Consider the following 26,082-nt stretch of genomic DNA (forward strand, 5'->3'; position numbering starts at 1 on the left):
GGCAGGAGGAGAATGTGAAAGATTTCTTCTCTGCTGGTAATGACTTGATGTTTCTAGATGCTGTTTTGCTGAAAGTTGTTGTCAGGAGCCAACAACAAACACATTTGGAGGTGACAGAGGAAAGAAATGAGAACTGTGACTTAGCTCAAATCAGAAACTGCTGTAAGGGAGTCCAGGAGAATATTTGCACCAGAGCACAGGGGAAATCAGACTGGCTCCAGTAGATATGATCTATGGAACAATTTATTGTAGATCAGCACTTCAGGATGAGCCTTCAGCATGATGCTGAGACAGGCTAAAAGACAGGATAGCTGCAAAATGGAGAAAGTCTCCAATATACAGACCAAAGGTGCCAGCAGCTGGAATAATGTGTTTCGTTTTGGATGGGTATTCCTGGTTGGAGTTTGGTCTGTCTATCTCTGTCTCTGCAAGAACCCACACAGTGTTCATCTGTCACCTGATGACCTGGGTTACTGTGCGATGGATGCAGCCAAACGGCATCCATGAGAGCCTGTGCCCTTGCTAAATCACAGCACATGTTCAGCTCCTCTACCTTGAGAGAGCCCCAGAGCTCTGCTGGCACTTTGCTTTGGCCCAGGCTTGTGCACACAGACATGGGAAATGTGGTTTGGACAGTGGGTTTGTGTCGGTGCTTTGCTGCCAGGGCAGGCACATCTAGAGCGAGCTGAGAGCCAATTCCCTTGCTGTGTTTGCTTCCTTGATCCAGAAGCAGATGTTTGCCAGTGGGAAGCCTTGAGTAAAAGTCTTCAGCCAGTATGAATGTAAGGAGAATTGTCCAAATCCCACTGTTTACTGTGTGTACCCAAGGTAGGGGGAAAACAAGGTGGCTGGGAGAGGCTGGAGGGCTGGAAAGCACTTGTGGTCCTGTGGTGCACAGCTGGACTTCTACAAGAGACCTACATGGCTCTGTTCAGCTAAGGAAGCAGGTGGGTGAATTCTCTGAGTTGCTGGGCTGGGCAGAATGGCAAGGTCTCTGAGAGGACCTGTGCAGCCACATCAGCTCAGCACTGACTTACAAAGTAATGCTTCAGGCACAGAACAAAGACGTGTATCTAACACTGAGTACTAGAGAAAAGCACAAAGCTAAGTTAATGACGAGTAAGTGGATGTTGCAAATGAGCTGTGATTATCCTGGGTCATGAAAGAGAAGGAGAAAATATTTGGGAAGTATATTAGAAGTTAAAGGAGTGAAGAATATAAGCTCATTACTAAAGCAAGCTTTCAGCTAGTATTGAGTGTTATGAATAAGGATGAAATATTTGATGTTGTACTGTTTAATCTTACACTAAGTGTCTGAGACTGGCTGCCTAGTGTGATTAATGTAACAAAAGGATAAAAGCACGGGTCAGAGTAGGGAAAGAGCATGTTAAAAAATATTTAGATGAGACACGTTCTTGCTCATCAGCAAGATCAGCTTAAACATACCCTGGAGTACTTAAAGAAGTAACCAGAGCAATTTCAGACCATTACATGTATTTCAGAATGGTTTTGGTCTACATCCATCCTGCACTTTAAACAGAGGCTGGTGTTTATGTGCAAGTCCATTTACAGATCTGAACTGAGTGAGTACCTCGAGTCAGAGGCAGGGTTGGGGTGTGCTTTGGGGCATGGATGAGGGATAGCATCACTCTGCTGTCCCATAAGGGCCCCCACACATTCATATACCTGTGACATGGGCAGACTGAAATAGGATAGTCTGCTGTCCTCAATCTCAAAGCACTTTTCAGTGATGCTGTAGAGCCAATGTCTGGCAAAAAGTTTTCTGTAGGTGCTTTATTCAAAGTTACTGTCCTTGCATGCAGGAGGGTCAGTGGCATGGGCAGGATACCAGAGCCCAGAAACCAGTGTCTGAATTTCACCTAGGCTAGAGGGATCCAAAGCCAGCCACAGGGACAGCCAAAGCGTGGATGATAGCACAGCAGTGCATTGGGCTGCACTCTGGCTTGTAGGACAAGCATGGCCAGGGAAAGGAGGAAAGATCTCAAAGGGCTGGAAGGAGTGAAAAAATATCTGGAGGAAAATGATTGGGTTGGACCCAGAGAATTACTGACCAGGCAGACCAATTTTGAAGACTGGAAAAGCGTTTGAATAAATGGCAATGCTGTTTGTAAATGTCTAGATAATAAGGTGATTCAGAGAAGCCAACATGCATTTGTCCAGAATAAATTGTCAAGCCAGAATAATTTCTTTTCTTTCCTTTGTTTCAGAGAAATGGGCCTCATGAAGAAGAGAGAGGCAGTCAAGATTATCACCTCTATCCATCTTGACTTGACTAAAGCTTTTGATCGAGGTTCACACAGTGACATACTTGTAACCAAAATAGAGAAATATAAATTAGGTAAAATCACCATAAAGAGGCAGCTCTGGTGGCTCAGGCAGTGTGCTCAAAAAGCAGTTATACAGAGCTCACTGTCAGACTCTGAAGGTGCTTCAAGTGAGACCCTCCAGCTGTCAGTTTTGATCTTTTTTTTGATCAATACTTTCATAAACCACTCCAATTACAGAATAGGGAAACCCCTTTGGAAGGACAAGGCACTTTTCAGGACATGATTATGTTCAAAATTATCTTTATAAATTGGAAGAGATTCCCAAAATCAATGTGATGAAATTCAATAAAGACAGGAACAAATACTGCATTTAGAAAGGGGAAATTAAATGAACAGATATGAAAGAAGAGATGGCAGCTTAGGCAGGGTGCCTAAAGGGAAGAGTATAGCAGATCACTGCCAGGGGCCAGCAATGCAATGCTGTTACACAAAGATATGTATCATTTTGATTAATTAGCAAGAATATAAGATAGAGGAGGTTGTAACTCCTGCCTCAAGGTGGCCCTGTACTGTGTGTTTGCAGCTGCAGAGAGAAGGACTGAAGGGGAAGGCTTGGGTCCTGAAGGCAGGACCCAGGAGCAATTGGTTTGAGTTGGAGTGGAAAAAAAAGGAGAAAGGAACAGTGACACAACAGCCTTTTCTGGCCCATTTGAAGACTGTTATAAAAAGGAGAATAAACTGTTGTTCTTTGTGTCCACTGGGGAGATGGTAAGGAGTAGTTGACTTGACTCTTGGCAAAGGAAATCTCCTGTATCAGGGCAGTTAAGCACTGATGTATCTACAGGGAGGTTGTTGAGTGCCTGTTGTTGGAGGCTTGTGAGAGCAGCCTGTGTGAATTGTCACCAATGGCAGGAGAGTGTCTGATCTTGCCTCAGAGCAGAATAGAAACGCTTTTGGGGTCCCTCCAAACCCTGCATTGCCATGATGGCTTTGCCTAGGAGTGTACTGATTGCCAGATTGGCACTGGAAGGAGTTTGTCCCCAGGTCATATTGGCAGGGAGTTTCCTCAGCAGCCCAAGGAGTTGTTTGCCTGGCAAAGTCATCTGAGCATCTTACTTGGCCAGTTCATATAAGTGTGACCTGGGGATTTGATAATGCCTTTGTCTTTCCTCTTCTCTACCTATAGCAGATTTTATTATTTTCTTTTTCAGGCATGGGATAAGTAAAATGCTCTTATTTTGTGTAGGGCAGGTGTCAGCAGGGCCGTGGTACTGCAATGCTAACAAAGGGCTCCTTGAATGATAATTAATAGAAAGGGAAGGAATTGCTCATCAGTCAATGTGCACGTGTTGCATGTGGCACCTCACACTTGAGTTTTGGCAAGCCAAGGGTGAGCCAGGGGGATCTGTGTTTGCAGTAGCTGATGTCACCTCACAGAACTGCAGGCAGAGCCTGCACCATGCTCAAATCAGCCTCTTGGCCCCTGTGGTTTTGACCAATTGCATTGTGTCAGCGCAAGAAACTAACAGCCTGTGTGCTGTGAAAACTGATCAAGCATTACTTCTTTCATAGGAATGACATCAGAAACATAGGAGCGTTCAAATCAGATTGGATAAATGGTCTAATCTCCTGCTGCACAGGAGTCATTACCACCTGCCATAGATAGAAATGATAGTATTTTCTTGCTAGAAATGAATGGATTATGGCCCTGCTAACCTCCTGTACATAGTAACGAACATGCCGGTCTTAATATCTATTAATAAATCAGGTTTTGAATAATCTCAACTTCTTTAGAAATAAACAGGCTTTAAGAAATGAAAAGTGGTAGGTTCTTCTAACAGCAATGAGTTTCATGCACAAATTTTGCGCTACAAAAATAGTCAGGTTAAAGATTACACTGTGAAAATGGCAGCCAGATACTTGCTTTTGTTACAGATGTCATCATGATCAGGGACATAAAATGCTTGCTGCTTTGTGTTTGCTTGTCTCTTCATTGCTGTTTGCATACACTTTCCTTTCTCAGGTGCTTCTTTACTCTTACTGTATCATAATTGAACTTTTGCTTTAAATCATTTCACACAGCCCAAATCCTGGTTTGATTATCACATGCTTCAGGGAAGAATTAACTTCTTGCCACTACACAGTTTCCTAGTTCTCTCCTCAAGTGCTCCACCCCGCACAGCGTGGATGCTGCTCATGACAGGAGGTTGTGCCATGTTGACAGGCCTCTGGGAGCAGAGAAAAGGCCAGTTCTGAGCAGATGCCCGATTTGATTGCAGTATCATGAGGGCTAATTACTCTAATAAGCATTTATGGGATTCAGAGATCAGGAGGAAAAAGATCACAAACACTATTAAGGTGTCAGAGGTGTTGAAGGAAAACTGAAAGTATTAAGTGCAAATTTCTCTTTTCTGAAATTCAAGCTAACATCACTGAGAGCTGCTGATAGTCGTCTGAGGGCAGACCCTGGTGCCCCTGGGGGACTGTTTTCAAGCTGTCCACAATATGTACCTAACTCAGCTACTGTTGACTGCTCTGAATGTACTAGCAAAAGTACCCCGAGCAAGTCAACCTACTTACGCTCTGGGGCTGGTGAATCCAGTCAGCTGTGGGTCAAGAGAGGTAGATGAGACACCTAACTGAGTACCAACAGTAGACAACTTGAATAGGTCTCCGTCAGAGAGAGGGTATTTGGAGTGGGCAAACCCAGGGGAAAACCTCTTTGCTTGGGGAATGCTGAAAAGAGTTGGATTGGGAAACCCCCCCATGAGCTCATGATAGCACTTGTGTTGTTGGTCACCTCCAGATGAGGTTCCTGCAACACCCTGTGTTTGTGTAGACATGAGGACTCAGTTGTGTATGAACAGGGTGATGGGGGTGGACTACAGCTGCTGAACCTTCATCCATGTATTTTCCACTGGTGTGATGGGCTGGGAAGCGTGAGTCTTTTTCTCAAATATTTGGGTAAGTTAGCTGACGAGAAAGAATGTGAGTTAGAGTCGAGCTATGTTGGACATACAAAACCATCGTATTGTCAGACAGTTTTAAGGTGACATTTTTAAAATCTCTGACTGAAAAAATGACCCTTTTTCTGTGCCCAGTATGAGGCATGTTGGGCATGTTTTTGTAACCAGTCCCCCTGAGCTCTGCATTTCTCACTTTGAATTAAAACTCCTCACTACACCAAACCCTTCATCTGAGGCAGCCGCTGGTGTCTGTCACTGTCAGCAGTAGCTCATGATCCAAGGGAGATATTCCTGGAATAGATATAGCCAGCATATTTTGTGCACAATGGCCAGCCTTGGCAATCACTGTGCTGTTGAACCTGTCTTTTTATCATTAACCATTGTATTCTGGGCCATATTGAATTATACCTTTCCTTTAATGCCAGATAGCAGAAGTGGTTCCACATGGAGATTTACAATTTCACCTGTGCAAGGATGTTCAAAGGTATAGGCCATCCAAGGCTCTTCAGTTGTATCTTGCAGGCATGAAACTGCATTTTGATATATTCTCAAATGGATTCCTTTTAAGTTTTATTTTTCCTTCCTCAGAGTAGTGTGTAATAGCTAGGAAACCTTTTCTCTAGAGGGTTAACTACTCGTTGCTGAGTCTCTTGCAGAAGTTTCATGCTCTACAGAACTTAACAGTATAAACAATTTTACTAAAGAGAATTAACAGGTTTTCCCAAGGAACTGTCATAGGAATACCCAATCTGTGTAATTGAAGTATTGAGAATACTACTTGTTTTCTGGAATAGGTACCAGATAAATAGATGGTCATGGATATAGTATTTGGTAAGCTCTAGGATAATCATGCCCATTTATCATGTTTATGGGATGATGTTTAGGGAACTTTATCTACTGGATTGTTTGGACAGGAACAGATATACCTTTGAAAAGCTCAGCAGAACCTTCTGAAGTGCTTGTCCCCATCCTGAACTGACAGATGCCCACAGGAGTGTGTGCTGACAGACCCAGTGACAAGTCATCCTTTTCCCCTCATTCTGATTGAATTCCCAGATCTGAAAATCGAGCATTCTTAATGCTTTTGGTCTAACTGAAATATCTCTTCTAAACTGTAAGCCATTTATCTGAGTTCTAATGTCTCCTGCTGAACTGTCACAGTCAAAAGGCAAATTTCCTTACCAGGCAGACAGAAGGTGTAGGGAGGATTTCAATGTTAATGGAGATGTTTTCATCTCCCTGAAGCAGAAGTTCCCCAAGGACCCGTGTCGCACATTGCTTGCAAGGGCTTGTCTGTGCCCCACGTAGGAACAGAAAGCTAATTTGAGGTTGGTTGTCTGGCTGAAGGGTAACCATATGGTGCTGCACTTGGAGTAATTAATCAAATGTGAAGGAGTTAGTTTTTGCAGTGCCTGGAGACCTTTCTGTGGCAGTGGTCATAGTGTTTGGAGGTGTCTTGGGGGTCTCTGGGATGGTGTTGTGCCATAGTGCAAGGTGCTAGTGAGTAGCTCAGACATCCCACAAGGGCCCTCCTTGACGACATTGATCCAATCACTGCTGGGGGAGATGGCCATGAATAGATGCAGAGTCTCTAAGTGAGGGGCTTTACCCCCTTGCTGGAGCATCCTAAAGGAAAGTGAGTGACAACACTAAGCTGATATTGCCTGTGGAGGTAAGTGTTCATACCTGCCATGCACTCTGGGTTGGAAATCATCTGTTCTTTAGGAAGGATTTCAGAAGACCCTGCTGAGGGCATGGGACTCTATCCTGCTGAGTGCCCGGTGCTGACTGGAACTGTCTTATTGTTTCTTCTTGTTTTAAGGTCAAGTGGCAGAAGGAAGACATGGACAACAATTCAAACTTCTTCTCTGTCTCCTCAGATGGAAGGATTGTTTCTTGGACTTTAGTTAAGGTAAACAGTGGGTGGCAATTCCTTTTTCTGTTCAGTCAAGTTATAATCAATTGCCCTCAAAATGTCAATGATTTATTGATCACTTTCTTCTTTTGGAGTACATGTGTTGATAGAAAGATACCATTAATGTCCCAAAATGACTCTTAGATTTGGGTCTCTGAATCTCAACATGTGGGTTTTTTTCTATTAGCTATTTCATTTTACACTTGAAGATTTAAAATATTTTACTAAAAAATAATTGAATTGCCCTAAACATCAGTCTGAAGCAGCTGGCCCATTATTCCCTAGGAGGAAAAGAAATTTCTTTACATCCTTGGATGCTCATTTTTCCATGTTATACCAAGCTATCAAGGCTTGCGTGTTCTGAAATTTTTAGGCCTTGCTGCCATGGCAGGATTCATGTCTAGCATTATATGTTAATCTTACTGTCATGTTCACTTCAGGAGCAGGAACCTCTTCTAATGAACAGGGTAGGCACATGCAGAGGGCACAGATTTTGAAGTTATTTTTCATAGACTCCTGCAGTTTCAGAATTAAAAATCCCTTCTTCAGGTGCGTCCCAAGTCCTTCTCCCAAGAGAGCTGTCAGAGGTCTGTAGAAAAGGACGGGCTAACAGTGTCCCAGCACTCAGCTCCCAGCACTTTATCCCTTGAATAGAAATGCCCAAAAGATTTGTTTTGAGGTGGGCAATACATGCCTGCAGCCAAACACATCCAGTTGAGGCTACTTGGCAGATTATACTTATCAGCTGAGCCCCAGTAACTGAATGTGCTCAGCATGGAGTCACCTTAGGAGGCGGGAAACACCGAGTGAAGTCTCTTCAGAGAAATGCTGTAACTGGGGCAACCTAAGAGTCTACAGATGGACTCTGGTAGCAACTCACCTGCTAGAGGGAATATTTCTGTGGTTCACCAGTGCTTAACCATGTTCCCACATCATAAACTTATGTTTTTTCTGTCCCTTGAGCATGTAGATATTCCTTCCTAAACATCCTTGGCGTGACTTCTAAGATCTGTATCCACTTAGCATGATGTCATTTCTGCTTATTCCTTGCATCACTGTAATAAACTTGGCCATACACATGTGAAAAGCACCATTTTAAGATTTTTTTTTTTTTAAGTGAAGTTACCTCTGAAATTGTCAGAGCTGGTATGTACCTAGTAGGCAGGGGAGGGAAAGAGCAAAATTTTAGGTGCTGTCTGCATTTTTTTTTTTGGACAGAGATTCAACAGGGAAAGCAAAAAACAGAATGAAAAGGGTGTTTTGTTACAGTCTGTGGTTTTGTATCCAGCAAGGGGAAATGGACAATCTGCTTGAATTCCAGTTTTACAAAAGAGCTATCCCTGGGTTTTATTTAGAATAAAATTGAAGATACTCCAGAGGTCTTCTATTCTGCAAATCCATAGTGCAAATAGGCAATAAATGAAAGAGTGCTTTGTTAATCTTTTTGACAGGACTATCCAGAAATAAAGCTTCTTCAAACACTGATAGCTGTTTGACACTTCCAAAGCTGAGAGCACAAAGTGAATGAATTCATTCTTACTTCCAGCTGAATATTTGGCAAGCCACAGTCAAGATTTGGGTAGAAGAGTTGTCAAATACTAGCCAGGAACAGTTGATCTACCTTGACTGTAGTGGTTGTCTCTGTTAAAAATGATCACAAGCACTGTGGACAAACTTCGTGGAACAGCACATGAACTGTTTTGACTTGTCTTTGGGTCATCATAAAGGTGTAAAACATCAAGGAAGGATGAAGGACTTCTGCAGCTGGATGACTTTTGCGTGCACATGTTGCCTATCAAAAAGGAGAGATATCAGAGCCACTTCAAGGAATTGTTTGGGATTCAGCACGGCATCGCTTCTCAGGCTGATGCTAAGCAATCCCAGGTTTGATTAGTAGTCATAGTTCATCCTCCCTATGTGACCTGGAGCTAAATTACTGAACAGCTCTGGGCCTCCTTAATTACTTGAGGCTAATAACAACTAAAGGAAAAAAAGCAGCTTCAAGGCCTGATTCACTAATGCTTACAAAGTGTTCTACAATTATTAGGCAGAAGCAACATATTATTGCTCAGTATTCCTGGAAGGCCAAACTGTCAGCAGTTTGTTTACCCAGAGGAATCTGCAAATAGCTCTAGTGACAAATAGCCCTGGGAGCAGATGCATTTTTCAGGCTGTGAAACTGTTTAAAAGATAAAAGCAGCACGACTGGGAAATCTGCACAAGTAAGATCCTTTGTGGAGGAGAGGGGCTACAGAAGCTGTCCATGGGGGCTTTGGCCTGGTGGAGGGGCTGGAAGTCACCTTCAGAGGAAGGTTGCAGAAAAGTGTATGCTAGGAAGAAGGTCTCCTGTTGTTTGTCTTTCTACCAGAACACAGAGATAGTGTGTTAGCACATCTCTGGGCCTGCCATACTGGGTATATCAACGTGATCAGCTGTAGGCAGCTTCAGAGCTGACTCGCAGCCATCAGCCATGGTTCGGACAGACCACGTGCTTTCTGGAGAGCAGGCACAGCAGAGGCAAGTGCCTGCTCAACATGTCCTGACTGCACTCCCAACAGCCCACCAGCACTATTTGGATGTGCAGAGGAATATGTTCTGCTCCTGGTTGCTCTGGGTACTGCACTTTCCAGTTCTAGCTCAAATACACCAGCGTACATGGCCTCTTTCCTAACATCTCTCCTGCCTTTACCGACTGAATTTTACTTGTTGTAACCCACATGCTACAAGAAGAGCCACTAAGGTAGAACTCTGCAGGAGTCTGTCATGCTTCTTGCTGCTCTCTCAGCAGAGAGAACAATTTACTGCCATCATTAGGCCAGGGCACGTGGGTGTGCAGCAGTAAGAATTAGTGAGAAGGAAGTACATTACTTTATGGGTCTTGACCTTTCTTGAACCTTCCGTAAATTTGTACCCCCAGAATACAATGAAAATGCCTTATAGAACATTGTCCTCTGTGAACTGCAGTAATGAATGCAGATGCTCACATGGTCTTCTCCCACGTTCCTCAACATGGAATTCCCTGGGATTGACTTTGCCAGGCAGAATCTTGTTTTCTACCCGAGTCCTGCTCTGGGCTTAGAGAAGCTTCAACTACAGCTTAATTCACTGAGCTAAGAAGTTATGTTTTGTTCTCACAGTGCTCCAGTGGGAAATCTGCAGATTCATTATAACATCCAGTCTCCACAGCCCACACTGGTCACTAATCTTTAGTTCTTTGTTCTTTTTATCACAGAATCAGAGAATCACAGGATGGTTGGGGTTGGAGGAGACCTCTGGAGCCCCAGGGTATTTCTATATTCACAACCAACTCCATTCTGCAGTGGTATTTTAACTCCCAAAGCTAGTCTAAGAGTGTATCTGCCCTCTGGTAGTTTCCTCATATTCACCCATATTGTGTCTATTTTCATCTGTCTTCTGTCTCCCACCTTGACTATAAACTCTTCAGGACACAGACTTTTGTCCCTCTTCATACACCACCTTGCACAGCAGTGCAGTAGCCGGTGATGAGAGAGCTCTGTAGAGCTCTGTTGAGAACAGCAACATGGGGCACTTTTCCCTTGGGGAAGCTGCTTGTGTGTTGTTATTTGAATTTCAGAGCCCATGAAGTACTGGGAGCTGAGGCTTCTCTGGGGATAAGAGGAAGATGTTAAGCAAAGACTGGCAAGGTGTTTAGTTACTATCCATTAGTGTGGGGTTTAGTGTGGGGTTTAGTTAGCTCCACGAGAATATGAAATACCAATCTTGAACCACACAGGGTGACTTAAGTAAACACAGTGATTTTCTGACTGTGTCAACCTCCGCTAAAGAACATTGACCCTGAAACCCAAAGTTTTCCAGGTCAGCAGCAGGTGTTGAGGTAATTTACCAGTGTCTCTCAGTCCTCCTGCACCAAAGCATCAGTTTCCTGAAGGTGTTGTGTAAAGCAGAATGTTAGCAAGTTGCCAAATGTGAAACATTAAGCAACTTTTGGACAGCTTTTTAAAATTCCTCCATAAAATTTGCCATTCCAAAGTACTGAATGTCTCTGTATTGTTGCTGCAAAGCGTGTTATTCATGTGGAATCTCCTCTGCCTGCAGAATGAGCTGGTTCATATGGATGTCATCAAGCTGTCAGGAGAGGGAACCATACAGGGGCCAGAGGGGCTGCAGCTGCAAACACTTGGTAAGAGCCCAAGTCCTTGCCATGCTGATTAATTACTGACACAAAGCCTCTAATCAGTCATTCTGGGAAATTAAATTTGGGAGCAGAGTGTTGAGATGGAAAGGAGCTGAAGGAGGGTTACGCCTCCTTGCTTTCATCATGTCGTAGGGCAAAGTCTGGCTGGAGCAATGGCCATTAATTGAGTCACATTTTGCTGGTTACATATTGTCTCTACTTGCATAAAATGAAGAATTGAACATTAATTCAAAAAATGTCCATTTCACTGGAATATCTCTGTGTGAATAAGGCACAGGCATTACCTGTATATGTCAAAATTAAAGTCAGTTTGTTCCTGCCAGACATTAATCTGGACTGGCAAAATCAAGATGAAAAACAACCTTTGCCCTTTTCTGAGTGCACAGCTCACCCAGCCAGTGTTGGGATGTGCCTCATCAGATTTTAGCTCTTTAAAAGCACAGCATCTGTTCTGATCTACTATGTTAGGCTCCCTCCAGAGACAGTGGAGTCAGTGCAGTCCTTCTAGGCTGAATCTTCTCATCCTGACCATCCTGTGTTACAGACAGGATGGGATGAGTCAGCTCTGGAGGTCCTGGATTACACAAGAGAATCCTTAAAGGGGGGAATCTTATCATCCTTCTGCACCTGCTTTTGGCTGAGAAGATGGGACTTGTGTTTGAAGGCTGCCCTTACTCTGCATTTAAAAATTGCTATGTTTCTAGGCTAGTAACTGCTGAACAGTTTGTTAGTGAGAAGGTTTGCAGCACCATATAGGTTGCAAAAGACCAGCTAAAGCAATACACTGCAGAACTCTCAGGGGCTTTGGGATTATTTGTTAGCGTTACTGGGAAATGGATTTTCAAACACTTGTCTTGAATATTTAGCAATCTATTTAAATGTTAAAAGTTCAGAGGGTATTAGAGGATTGAAATGATCTTAACAATTCCTTTGATAACTACATTTTATTAATGTTAAAGACATAATGTTTAAGACAGCTGCAGAAAGTTCCCTGTAACTATGTGCTTCTGAGCCTTGTCTGCTTGTCCCTGTTTCTCATCTGGTGGTTGCTGTGGGTGTCCCTGTGTCCCTGATGGTCAACAGCCTCAAGTTGCTCTGGCACTCAGCAAACATCTCATCTCCTGCTCAAGAATCCCGCTGAAGTTTTCTTTCACCAACATGTGAATTGGCTTTCTTGGATGATGACGCATCTGCCTCTGGAGCAGAAGCCTCAAAGTTTCAATGAGTCACATCCTGTTGTGGTTGACACCTGTTTTAACACAGTTCGCAATGTTGCCCAATTCAGGGCTTCCGACATTAACAAGATCCTCTGTGCCTAGCAGAGGCTTTCTTCCCAAATCACATCCTTTGCTACTGGCTTTACTGAAGTGAGCCTACTAAATGGATTCAGAGTTAAGGACAAAAAGAGCACAGGGAGGTCTGATGTGGTGATTCCCCTCTGGGCTCTTTTATGCATGGGAAACCATTTATATTTTTGTGGATACTAAAGGAACAGAAAATATCTCTTCTTTCCCGATAGGAGGGAGGCCTGATCCACAAATGCTTGCATTTGTACCAGGCATTTTTAATGCTTACCAAAATGAATCCCAGTCTAAACTGTTCTTCCAGTTCCCTTCCAGTTCTTTCAGTTCCCTTTTCCCTGTCTCCATCTTGGCTTTTCAAATTTCAGATCTTGGGGACAGGTACAGCTTGGAAAGTGCTAGCAGAGGGGTGACTTTGATTTCTTCTGGGAGCTTCTGGCTAATAAATCACTTCTGAAAACACAGGCAGTGTGTGTTTACCATAGGCAGGGAGCATGTGCTGGCCAGCTGAACCACTTCTCTGTCTGACAGACCTTTTTTCTGTTAACAGGTTGCGGGACATCGTTTGATTTTCACAAAAAGATAGACTATTTGTTTCTCGTTGGTACTGAAGAGGGAAAGATCTATAAGGTAGGAATGATTCTTTATTCTTTGTTTTACACCCTCTGACCCCTATGTGTCTTTCAGGTTCGTAATCTGAACTGTTTGCTCAGGTGGTAACAAAGCACAACTTTAGAGCCTGGTCCTACCCTGAGATGCCTGTGGTGAGCCTGAGACCAGCACAGTGCCACAGAGGGTCACAGGGAGCTCTCTGCAAAGGCCCAATTAAGACCCTATTTTGCAGAAACATTTTTCATGCAAACTGCATCCCAGAAAATGCTTTGTGGATTGCAGCTGTGCAAGGGAAATGCTAAGTATGATCAGAGCAGAAGTTAAAAGGCATTGATCCTCTGTCCTCATGGTTACAGGGAAATGGCAGGAAAAATATCAGAGCATTTCCTTTGTAGTCCTGTTATCCCATGAGCAGTGAAGCTAATGAAGCCATATTTCCTATGGATTAATGTCCTGCAGCCTTTCCCTTCCACAATTACACAGAATCATAGAATTGTTTAGGTTGGAAAAGACATCCAGTCCCACTTTCTCCTTGCTCTATCTCCAGTTCGTCGCCACCCACACAAACCTTTCTCTTCCTGATCACCCCATGCTGTCCTTAGCCCAGTGATTCCACCTCCACACTATAATCCTTGGTTTCTGCAAACACTGCTGGCTACCTCCCCTCCAGTGCCCTCCTGAATCGTGATGCCTTGGTGCCCAGCTCCAGCTGGGAGCTGTCAGCCAGCCAGCTCCAACCATGTGGTGAGGGCAGCAGCCAAGCTGTGCTTGCCCTTTCCACACTGGGGCCACTGCCCAGATGTTTGTACTCCGTGACCATCCCTTTTCATAGAATGTGTAGGACCTTAATATTGCCAAGTCCCACATGCAACCAGTTTTGCCTTAAATTGCCAGCAAGGTCAAAGGTTGTTTGTGAGGAGAGGTGAGCAGACAGGACACAGATGTCATGTTTTCTTGAGAAATCAAGTTAAATATAGGAAGTTTTGAGTTCTGCTGTATTTAGCCTTGGAAATAAAGCCAATAGCCTCTTACTCACACAACTGTTTTTTGCACAGCATTCCTCTGAGCTGGCTATTAAATCTGTAGCCATAGCCCTTCAAGTGTAGGTGGTGGACCATCAGCAGGAGGCTGACATGCAGAGCAGATGTGTCCAGCCATCCCTAGAGGATGATGTAAACTCCTTCCTTGTATCTCACCTGCAAAAGGAACAGGAAACAGAATAAGAACCTAAAGGAAATAATATTCTGAAAATTTGTTAAGTTGTACTTAACAAATATGTGTCCCTTCCAGAGGGATGATGCTGGTTGAAATCTCTCCCTTTGCCAGATAGTATCTAGGGAGGATTTCTGAGTAGCGATCACTTGCTTTGGACAAGATGGGTGCAGAAAGGAGGTGGGAGGAGTGGAGTGGGTGCTGAGCTGTTGGGCAGTGGGCACTGAGGTAGGTGCAATGGCTTTTTGTTGATGCTTTCAGGATACAAAGCATCTGTACAGTCATGGGCAGATGTTCTGAGTTGACTGGTCACCCACGGGACTTGGTACCCTGGGTATTGTACTCTAAATTGATGGGTACTGCTGTACTAGTACTGCTGTACTAGACTATGGTCTAGTCCTGATCAAAAGGCAGTAGGAAACCATGTTTTAAGTTCCACTGTGTTGTAAGTGATGGGTGTTGGTGAGTTTGACAGTGGATGTCAGTGTGAGGTGAGGGCTACCAGTTACCCTTCAGGAGGAATGTTCAGGCTGGTATCCTGGTTGGGTTCCATAGGAAAGGAAATTCCTCACGGAAGAACACTGGATAGGAAGAGAATTTGGCAGCATTTACCTTGAAAAAGTTGTAGGTATTTCTGCCTTGAATGATCTTCAGTGAAACAAGAGCTAGGGTGACATTTTAAAATAAGAAGTGATCTCAGCCATGAAGCCCTGCAGATATTTTAACCACTTATTGGATGGACAAATGCAGAGAGATACTGTTACAGAGGATCCTCCCTTTCACAACATTCTTGCACTGGTGAGCCTTAGTGAAAAGTGGAACCACTCTCACATTGTGCAACACTGCCCTATAAAACTCTGGTCTTCCCATGGGCAGGAAGAGCCAATCTTCCATCAGGTTGTAGGAGTTAACACTGGGAAGAGAAATCTTGTGTCTAGCACAAGTAGCTATCTATATCTCCATAGTATCTACAAAAACATGCTGAAGAGTGGTTGCACCCTTAGCATCAGTTTCAAAACTTTTGGCATCAGCTGCTGCTCCAGACATTTCTCAAGGACTACCATTATGTGCTTTATTGAAACACTGCACATGGGAACCCATTATTGGAGCTACCTGTGGACTGCCTCCTGGAGCCTTGCTCTGCTTGGGTGCTGGGGACAGGGACGGTGCCACAGCAGCCTGAGTAACTCTCAGTTCCTGAAGCTGCACTGGGTGAGATGCTCAGGTCTTTGCTGCACTTGCCCTTGCCACTGCACGTTGAGTGAGAGGGACAGACTCTTTACATGTTGTCTGAGTCGGGGATCAAACACGGGCTGCTCTCCAATGGGCCAAATTTTAGATTATTTATTTAAAAAAACTGGAAAGTGAATTTCAGAGAAACAGGGGGGTTTTTGTTGTTTGGCGTTCGGTAGGTTGTGGGGTTTGTTTTTTTTTTTCCCCCCCAGAGACCAGGCATGCCCACAAATAACATGATGATATGTTAATTCTTTAGCTGCAGAACAATTATGGGGAAATTTTGAAAATGGCTTAGTTAATAGTGTTCTGAAGCCAAGAAATCATTATCTTAATTACACACAGACCTATCTATCGCCCTTTTATGTAGAGGAGAAACTGTTTCTGCATTAATATGGTTCTGTAATGCAATTCTGTATGCTTCTTTGCATATCTTATTTGCTGTTTAGGAATTGTTCAGCTTTGATATCAAAAAGTGTTTCTCTGAGATTCATACTGAAACATTACTGTGACTTTAAGTCTTTGGTCAGAATTACTTCCCAATAAACAGACCTTCAGCAGAAAAATTGTGATGAGATTTGAATCTTTTCATGTAATAAAGGTTTTGGTTTTGTTCAGTCTCAGGCAGTTTGAGAGTGTAACAAATGAATATAATAAAACTGAGTGCAAGACTGAATAGAAGGAAAAGGTTATTCTAATTTTAAACAAAACTAATTTCACTTGTACTCCTTCTCTCATACTAAGCACCAGAACATTTGTATATTTGTGTTCAGGACAGGATTATGTGGTTGTACAGGTGACAAAGGATGCTGGCTGTTGAATCCTTATCACGTCTCTTGAGATTTCCTTAAATGACAGTAACAAACTGGTTTCTGGACAGGCTCTGACTTCCAGTGTCTCCTTATTAATAGAGATCATTTGCCTCAGTGTCTAGTCTTGCTTTGTCTTATGCAAAGTTGTTTTCCTTGTCTGGATATTTTATGACTTGAGTTCTATTCCTCATCTTCTTACCACCTTATCTTTGGGGCTTCTATGTGTTCTGTCCCGTTGTTTCTGGACTGACTGCATTTGCCATCAATTGCCACAGATTCTTTCTTTTTACCATTTCCTGTTGTTTCTCTCCGTGTGTTCACATGCCCCAATTTCTGTTTGTAAGCTCTTCTGCAAATCTTAGCATTTCTGTTACAGATCCTCACTAGTAGCACTGAGCTAAAACTAAGAAGAGCCTCTGGTAACAGCCTGTCCACAACAACAGGGAACGCTTTTGTGTCAGTGGTTTCTGAAGAGCACCTGATGTCCTGAGCTGCCCGGGGGGTGCCAGTGCTGGGCAATGCTCTCTTTCTGTTGCCAGATACAAACCTTCTCTGAAAAAAGTTGCTTTTTGTATTTCTGTATTGCGTAGACTCTTAGTGTTTCTCTTAGTGAACTGAAGAAATGCTCTGCCTTATAAGGACACTAATAACCATCCATTCACCGTGGATGTGGGGGAGTATTGTGTCAGACTAACGGCTAGCGTAAACTGAAGCGCTCTTAATGAAGATTATTCATAAGTTTTGTGTCCTCAGAGTTCTCCTTTCCTCCCAGTATTCCTCCCCCATGTTTTGTAGCCTTGTCAACAGTCATCTTTGTTACTGGTTTCCTGTATTGCCATAGACACATTTTTGCTTTCCTGTCTCATCTTAAAAATACCGTTTACTATTCACACCCATATAGCATCATTTTAATAGGAGAAAAACACTTTCAGCAAATTGGAGCAGTGCTCTAGAAGATCAGATGGGCTGCACAAATGCCTTCTCCCTGAATCATCCTCCTCAGAGCTTTCCTGTCAGGAGTTAGGTGTCATATATTCCAGTGGTTTTGTTTTCGTCCTGACGTGTCTAATAATTGTAGGGTTCTTAAACTGAATAGTAGGGGAAGACTTTGCCAGCACTTCTTCTTAGCTCATGAACTCTTTTATTTGTGAAAGTCATACTTCTTTTCTGAGCTTTTTGTCGAAGTTTGTGGTGTTTCTTCAAAATGCATCTTGGGAAGAACATGGTCTCGTCTTCCACTCAAAGACAATGACAAAGGTTGTGGTGAACGTGGTGTAGGGCTGGCAGGCACTGCCAGAGCATGGTGAATGCCTTTAGGCTAAAGCAGGCACACAAGGTTCATACTTCACAAAGAGCATAGATAGGAATCTGCCCTACACAAACCTTTTTGCTGTTGATTTCACAGAAAAAATGCAGATCCCTTTCCTGTCGTGCAGACTGCAAAGCCAGTGCTGTGGATCAGTGCACCCCAGAGCATGATGTGTTCTGTACCAGTGCCCAGAGAGCTGCATTGACCAAAGGCTCAGCCCCCACAAGGTTTTGTAAACAGAGCACCGAGCATTACAGTGCTGTTGGATGCAGACAAATCTGGTTCAGATCTCACTCTTCAAAGTTTTCGTGTATTAGGGACCTTCAATCCACATACTTGGAAGGACAGATGGATAAAGCAGCTTCTATCTTGTGTTAATTACTCATGACCCATTCTGTCTGTTCCCTGCAAAATGATTTTCAAAACAAGCCAAGTACCAATTTTCCTTATGGCTGAACATTAAGGATTATGAAGTAAAGTTATGAAACAGGCCATTAAAGGAGATTTCCATCCCACAATTACATGCAGGGGCAGTAACTCAGAGTATACAACAAACTATTAGCAAGCTATAGACACTGTCAGTAAATCTCAGTGGGGCATGAGGCACTTGTTTCCGTTTCCTACCACAACAAACCTCCGAGGGATGTAGGAGCTGCTGCTGTAGGAATGGTTTAGCACCCTTAGTCAGTTGCCTGCACCAGTGAACAGGTCTGAGTACCCAGACAGTAAGTGTCATGTGTAATAAACAGTTAAGCCTTATGCTTAGTTAGAGCTTTGGTTTGCAAGAATTAAAGTCATGTAACACTTCAGCAGTCCTGCTGCTCAGACAGATGATGTGTTGCTGCATTCATTAGGGAGTAATGAAAGGTGCTGAAAAGTCCTTGCTGTGACAGTACTGAGGCAAACAGACAAAAAATCCTGAAACCAACCCCAAGCTGCCTTGTGGATACAGTTGTGTGTGAGAACACAACCAAGAGGACATTTCATGTGAGATGAGGTCCTTGTTGCTAGTGAAGGAAGCCTCTAGTGTGCTCGGAGGGGAGGGGGTTTGGGGAGGATAACTTGATTTTTCTGTTTACACAGAACTGACAGGATCTGGATAAAATCCCCTTGCAGACAAGTAGATTGTAATTTCCCACTCTCCCTCGTAAGCTCACACACAAAGTGACTTTTCCAAGGCTCTGAAATGTTTTTTACCTCTTGTAGACATTCTGCGTGTTGCCATTCAGTAGCACCTGCAGTGGTGATGCTGCTGGTCTGACCCTCTCACGCGTCATGGAGATTTGTCCAGTTCACAGGCTGCTCTTGGCTGGGTTCCAGCAGGGTCCACCAGCACGTTGGGGATGTCCCTGAGTCCTGGACGACCTCTGCTTGTTCCCACACCCCTCCAGGAAGTCACAAGCAGCACAACAGAAAGAGCTGTGGGGTTGTGTGATGGGACAGGATCTCTGAGCAGGCTGTCCAGTGCGATGGCAAGGAGGGAGTTTTAATAGGTTTCCAAAGTCCTTAGAGCCAAAAGTCTGATAGAACATTCTTGTGCTGAGGGTACTGTTACTGGTGGTTTTAACTGCAACACTTCAAATGCACACAGTGTTGTGTGCTCTTGAGCAGCATAGGGAATGTTTTCCCATGTCTTTCCTTTGAACCTTTCAGAGAGACACAGCAGGACCCTGGGCTGGCAGGAAGGTAGTAGAGCTCCCACGATGGAGAATGGTCTTTGGGCCCTGGCTCTGGCTGTAAATCCAACTAGACAACTTCAGTTCCTATCTCTGTGCATTGCAGAGGGGAGCTCGATATTGCCTGCAAATGGGGTGAAACAGTATGTGCTAAATTACTGATTTTCTGTAGCACCCCTGGGTACCAGCCACCTCTTCCCAACCAGCCCAGAAGATCCAGGGAGGCCATACGAATATAGAGAGGCATCTTTCTGCATGAATTTGAGCTTCAGGAGAAGGTCTATCTCTGATTACTGACTGGTTCTTTCTATTGCAGTGTTCAAAAAGCTATTCAAGCCAGTTTCTGGATGTGTTTGAAGCCCATCACATGGCTGTGGACACAGTCAGCTGGAATCCATTTCACTTGAAAGTCTTCATTTCCTGCAGCTCTGACTGGACAGTCAAGATCTGGGATCACACCATCAAGTAGGTCCTGCTGGGTCCTGGTGTGGGCAGGGAGGTCCAGCCTGATATGCCAGCTACACGTGTCGACTCTGCTCATACCTCAGTCTCAGTTTTCCTCCTAGGTGTTGATAATGCTAATTGCTTTCTTATTTTTTGGGTCTGATGACTCAGATTTGTATTGCCCGGGAATGAAGTATAAAGTTTAGCATTCGCTGCCCCAGGAACTTGCCAAGCAGTGCAGCTCAACGCAGAGCCTGGCTGCTTTACTTTGGACCTGGCTTTCTTCAGACAGGACCTACTGTGGGAGGGTTATTCCCCTGGAGTGATGCCACAGAGAAATGTCAGGAGCTGGCTTATGGCCTCAGGGGTCAGAAAACATCCTAAGAGCCAGAGGGGCAAAAAAAAAATTGGAACACTTAAAAATATGGAATGAAGTTCAGGGTTAGTGGTTGAGGAATGTCTGGTTTCAATCAGGAAATTGATTTTGTTATAAATCAAAGTCAAATATTTCCCGTTGCCAATACCGCTCTAAGATTCAATGTTATTGTCAGAAGTCCAGAGAAGGAAAATCACTTTTTCCCATATGATTGTTAACCAGCGAGACTCCATCTTGTTGTGTGTGTTGGGGAGAAGCTTTCAAAATGCTTTCAGAAAGAAAGAAATGTGCTGCCTCTCATCTCATTGTAGCAGGTCAAAATCCCGACTCTTTTGTATCGATGCTCAGCTTTGCTTTGCCTTTGACTCAGGCCCTGGCTGTTATCTGACACAGAGAAATACACTGTCTCTCACTTCTGCAACATCCAAGTGTTCATAGCTCATTGTTACACTTCCAGAGTGGCATGTGTCCAAATGAATTCCTCTCTCTGTGTCTTTTGTTATAGGACTCCGATGTTTGTTTATGACCTGAGTTGTGCTGTAGGGGATGTTGCATGGTCTCCTTACTCCTCCACAGTCTTTGCTGCAGTCACCATTGATGGCAAGGTGAGAGGCTCAGAGCAACACTCCTCCGATTTGAGCTGAAAGAAAGTCAAGGGAGATTAGGGCTGAGCATGGGAATGGGTGAGCCCAATTTTGGCCAAGCATGTCAGGGAGCTGCAGATCCCCCACCAGCAGGAATCCACCACAGTGAGAGGCTGAGTTGGCTGCAGATTGCCTGAGTTGCTTGTTGCTGTATGGCAGGATCATTTTGGTACCTCAGAGCCCTAAAAGTATTGATTGCTTTTTGATCAGTCTGATTACAGAGGACACAAAAGTCATAAAGCAACAGAGAAGAGAATACCTGGGCGACAGCATTTCTTACTCTTTCTCCCCCTTGAAGCCTACCACACCCTTACAAGCAACAGGGCCAGAAATCCCTCAGCTGCAGCCCAATCATGCAAACAGCTGATGTTAAATCAGCTTATAAAGCCAGAGTGCTTTTAGCAGGTGCTGAGGATCAGCTGCACATCTCACTGCAGCCTTGACAAGCCCATCAGAAATGCAAGTGGGCCTTCTCCTCTGGGCACAGGGGCTTCTTGAGGGCCAAGCTACCCCAGCATCTAGCACAGGAAAACTTCCCTGTAGTCCTAGTTTACTCCTTTTACTCCAGGGAAGGAGGTACTCAGAGGACAGAGAGAAGAACAGGGTTCAGGAAACAGGCTTCTTTTTCCTGTGCTTTCCTGCCTTTGGCATGCATATCCCTGGGCATTAATCCCTCGCTCCTTCTCAAAGTAGGTGTTGCAAATGCACACAAATCCCTTCCTGCTCTCCTGTTGACCTCATCAGTGCAGGTGTGCAGCTTGCACATGATAGGATTGAAATACTGAACTCCTCAGTGCACCCCTGGGGATGGAGAGATGACTCTTGAGATCAGAACTTCCCTAGTATGAGCTGACATCAGGGCAGTGGTTCCAAAGATTCAAGGTAAAGAGAAGTTATAGAATAAAGTGGTTATATGTTTATATTGATATTAAAAAAATCAATTTAAGTGGTATGCCTAGGGTCAGCCAATAGAATTTTGTTTCAATAAATAAAATCAACATATTCCCACAATGTGAGGCTGTCACCAAGAGTAATAATTTGGTAATGAACTCCTTAGACCAGTCCTAATATCAAGATCACAGCAGTTATACTTTTGCCTCTAGCCATCCATTGCAGTACCTCAGATGGTTAATTTGGGCTTGGTGAGTAGCCAGGAAATGTAGCTGTCCATCAATACTGGTTTAGTGCTGTGAGGCCACGTTGCTTTGCCACCATGGGCTGTATGTTTAGCTGGTATAAACTGGAAAGTCTGTGCAGTTTGGCCAAAATTACTCTAGCAAAAGGATGGCCTTTATGTATCTCTATCATTGAACTGATGCCTTGGAAACTTTATTGCAGTTTAACCTTTGTGTTATAGCAAGAAAATAATTTCACTGATACATTGGCTCAGGCTGTGAATTTGTCTCTCCCAAGCTCTAAGCAATAGAAATCTCTTCACTGGGTCATGTGGTCTCCCTGTAAACTCAGGATGCCACAGCCTAGCCACGTTAGCTGGAGCATCCATGGGCCTGGAGTTCGTATGAGGCTATGGATAAGGCAGAAGCCTGCTTGACTTGGCAGCACTGCACCCAGGGTGTCTCACCTTGGCTGTCCTACCTTGGCTCTAAATCAGTGATCCAGAAGTAGAACCTAATCTAACAGGATCTAATTCTGCTTTATGCTTTTTATCCCAAACTCCAAGAAGAGTGGCCATCAACCAAGAACAGCCCAAAACTGCGCTGCCTAGAAGGACAGGTCGAGGCAAGAGCTGCTGGGCCTGTGTTAGCTGTGTTAGCTACTAACTATGCTGGCTGCAGCAGGGTGTTTCTGAGACATAGCTTAGTTTCCATTGTTCAACAGAACCTTCTAGATCTGCAGTGGAAGGGAAATAAGTAGCTGTTTACAGCCATTTTATTTCTGGACATATTCCACTTTATAGCAGAGTGCACTTCTTGAGGATAACTCAGCACTTCACAAAGGGCAGGCTCCATTAATGCTGGGAAAAAATCTACGTTAACAGGATGTTCTATGATTCTACAGTACAGAAAAGTACAGGATATGGAGCCAGAAAATAAAACATTAAAGGCCTCTTGTTCATAAACAGCCTCTATCTTTGCATCTGCACGTAATCATGCCTGAAAAATTTGAAGGTTGCCTGGAGGTGGTTTTAAAATCAGGCCCTAATTGCAGTCTTCAGGAGATACCTGGCATATTTTGTAAAACACTTTTTCTTATTCAAGCTGATGCTATGTTTCCAAAACGTATTCATGAGCCCCCTAAGACTGACTCGGAAATTGGGGCATTTTTGAATCTAAAAATCTCTCAATCCACATGAATCCAGGAGGTGGGGACTTAATAAAAGCTGTAAATATCAGGGGCATTATGATAAAATGTGTTTGTTGGCAGCTGAGCATCTGCTTTGGACAGCACTGCCTCTTCATAAATAACCGGAACATGGATATTCTGCCACTGGTGCAGTGGATAGTAACTGCTACTATTGCTCTCCATCATGTTCTGGGTAATTTCCTTAGTCTCCTGCTTTGCCTGTTGGCCATTTTATTTCAGAATGAGCATAAACGATTTGCAATGAAAATTGAAATAAAATAAAATGATCATCAAGATGTGCACATACGTGCCAACACTTCCTGGAAAAAACCTCCCACTTCTAGAACTAGGTGCCTAAATAAGTGGCCTGATTTAAAAAGGACTGGACAGCCAATTGCTTTTATGGAAGCTACTCTCTGCTGGATGCACTCAGAGTGGTTGCTACAGAGCATTCAGCTTTGGTTTCAATCAGTGTGCAAAATCCACTGCAGTTTTGCCATGTGATTGCATTTCAGGTGACACTTACATTCCTTGAAGACTCCACAATGGTTCCTAAAGCAGACAGGTGGAGAGATCTGTTATTTCTAAATATGATTCTTCCAACTCGCTTGGCTGACAGAATCTCTGTGATCTCTCCAGGCCATCTCCTACAGAGCCCTGAGTGCAGATACTGATGTGATTATAAGTGAAATAAAATGAGGTTAGAGAACACCTTGTGTTGTAAATGGTAAAAGCCTGACATGAAGAAAAAGACTGGCTGGGATGAGAGATGTGCTTTGGAAATCAAAAGAAAAAAAAATTGGAGGTAGATTTGAATACCTAGACCCTTACACTTAGGGTTGAGGAAATCTGGGGGTGTTGGATATCAGCTTATGGTAATGACAGAGGGCAGACAAATAGGAGGGGTGGAATTAAATCCTGTGACATTCAGCAGCATTTGCCTTTGGGAGTTTGTTTTAAGTCCATCTCAAACTTATGCCTAAAGCAGGGGGGAAAAAAACCCTGAAACATGTAAAGGCGGGAATCACACCTGAAATTTCCTTTTGGGCTTCTTTTACTTCCTTTCCTTAAGTAAGGAAATGGTTTTGGCATTTCCTCCACTTCTGGGCATGCAGCTGCTTTTTTGTGCTGAATTCATGCATGAATTATTAGGACTGTTAAAATAGCCAAAGACACCTATGTCACCAGTGTCCCGAGATGTCTGGATCCCAGGCTGTGGGCCACAGCTGCCCCATGCAATGACTGAGATGGTGTGGGCAAGCTGGGCTTGTTTAGCCTGGAGGAGGAACCCACCAGTGTGCCAGGAGGTAATTTTTAAGTTCAAGCCAAACTCTTCACAGCAGCACATGAAGCAATGATGAGACACGACAGCTGAAGAGAGTTGAAATGAGAGGTTTGGGCTGGATATAAGGAAAAACTTTAGCTGTGAAGGGAGTTAAGGAATGAAGTAGCTTGCCCAGAGTGGCTGTACCATCTCTGTCTATGGAGGTTTTCAAACGCAGATTGGGTAGAGCAACCACATCTGACCTCAGAGCTGAGCCTGCTTTAGGCAGATGGACTTCGGGGGATCATTTACAACCTGCAGTACCTTCTAACCCTATGATGCTATGAAATGTCCTGTGCAAAAGGGAGGATCCCAGGGATTTTACAACAGGCTGGGGAACATCCACTAAGTGCAAGTCCATTTGCTCTCATGATTTTGAGGGCTGTGTTCCTCATTACTGATGCAGCAAGAGGAAGGTGATATTATAACCATCTTTAGTAAATATTGATAACCTCAAGATAAATGTCATCCAAGTATGCACTCTACAGAGAAAACTGGTCATACATACACTCCAGGGCTTTTCCCCATTAGTGAAGCTGTTGACCTTTCAAGATGTGAAATTCTTGAAATAATCCAAACCTTCAGGAAATCAGCGAACGGTTTTTGCTGCTCAGGAAGCAAGTGTGCCCTTTCCTGTTTATATAAGCTTATTTTAGTGTTTGTACAACTGTTCTGAATGAGAAGTCTTGAAGACCAGCTTTCTGTTGTGTCTCACTCATGGGATAACACGGCAAAGTTATTCTGCCTACTGGTCTTGATGCCCATTCTTTCCCAGGTGGGAGAGAAATGGTTAGTGTATGTGTGCATAGAGCAGTTTGCACAAACTTACTGCCTATTTAGCACTGACTGGAAGCAAAAGCCAGTCTGTCTTTAAAAGCATGAACGATTTTGCAGATAAGAGGCTTGTTAAACCTTTAAGGTTTGCAAATATTTCACTAGGTATTTTGGGCTTAATCCTGCCTCTCTTTGTAGGGCATGAATCAGAGGTCGAAGCAGACCCCTCAGCATCAGTTGATGCTTTTGCCCAGGGGTGTCAGGACAATGAACGTGACTACAGATGTCCCTGCTGCATTTGAGTCTTTCCTTCAATGCTTCTGCAGTAGCCCATGGGGTTTATCCATGCCTTGTGGGGCCACCACTACCTCTGCAGGGCTGGACAAAGCCTTTCCTGGCTCTTTGCACCATGGCTAGGGAAATGGTGGGGTGTAAAAGCAGTAAATGAGCACAAGTCTCTTTGCTGTCACTCAGAAGGACCTTTGAGTAGGCTAAAGTGGGCAGGAGCTTTCTTAAAATAGCTTTGAAATTGTATTTACAGCAGAAGTGATGATTTTCTTGTTCATTTTCTTCTGCTGCAAAACCTAAAGGTCGTATAGGAACCAAGTCTGCCTTTTTCTGCTTCATGAACACATGTGAATGAAAAAATTACTTTAACAGCATCTCAAAATATTTTGTTTGTTGATTTACCTATTAGACTTTGCATAAAAACCTG

General features: G+C 43.8%; 1 protein-coding gene across 4 annotated transcripts in view; it reads left to right on the plus strand.

Moving 5' to 3' along the window:
* DNAI1 (dynein axonemal intermediate chain 1) overlaps positions 1-26,082 on the plus strand; it is a 141,164-nt gene that overhangs the window by 78,781 nt on the left and 36,301 nt on the right. For 3 of the 4 annotated variants that reach the window (XM_039382622.1, XM_039382623.1, XM_027722212.2), the window contains exons 14-18: positions 7,077-7,166; positions 11,247-11,331; positions 13,198-13,277; positions 19,818-19,966; positions 20,827-20,926. In XM_039382622.1, coding sequence (XP_039238556.1) covers positions 7,077-7,166; positions 11,247-11,331; positions 13,198-13,277; positions 19,818-19,966; positions 20,827-20,926 — 504 coding nt within the window. The remainder of the gene's footprint in view (positions 1-7,076; positions 7,167-11,246; positions 11,332-13,197; positions 13,278-19,817; positions 19,967-20,826; positions 20,927-26,082) is intronic. The other variant, XM_039382624.1, reaches the window with a different exon arrangement.

This window comes from Pipra filicauda, unplaced genomic scaffold, assembly GCF_003945595.2.
Source record: "Pipra filicauda isolate LSUMZ 115617 unplaced genomic scaffold, ASM394559v2 scaffold278_size1010298_pilon, whole genome shotgun sequence".
Lineage (NCBI taxonomy): Eukaryota > Metazoa > Chordata > Aves > Passeriformes > Pipridae > Pipra > Pipra filicauda.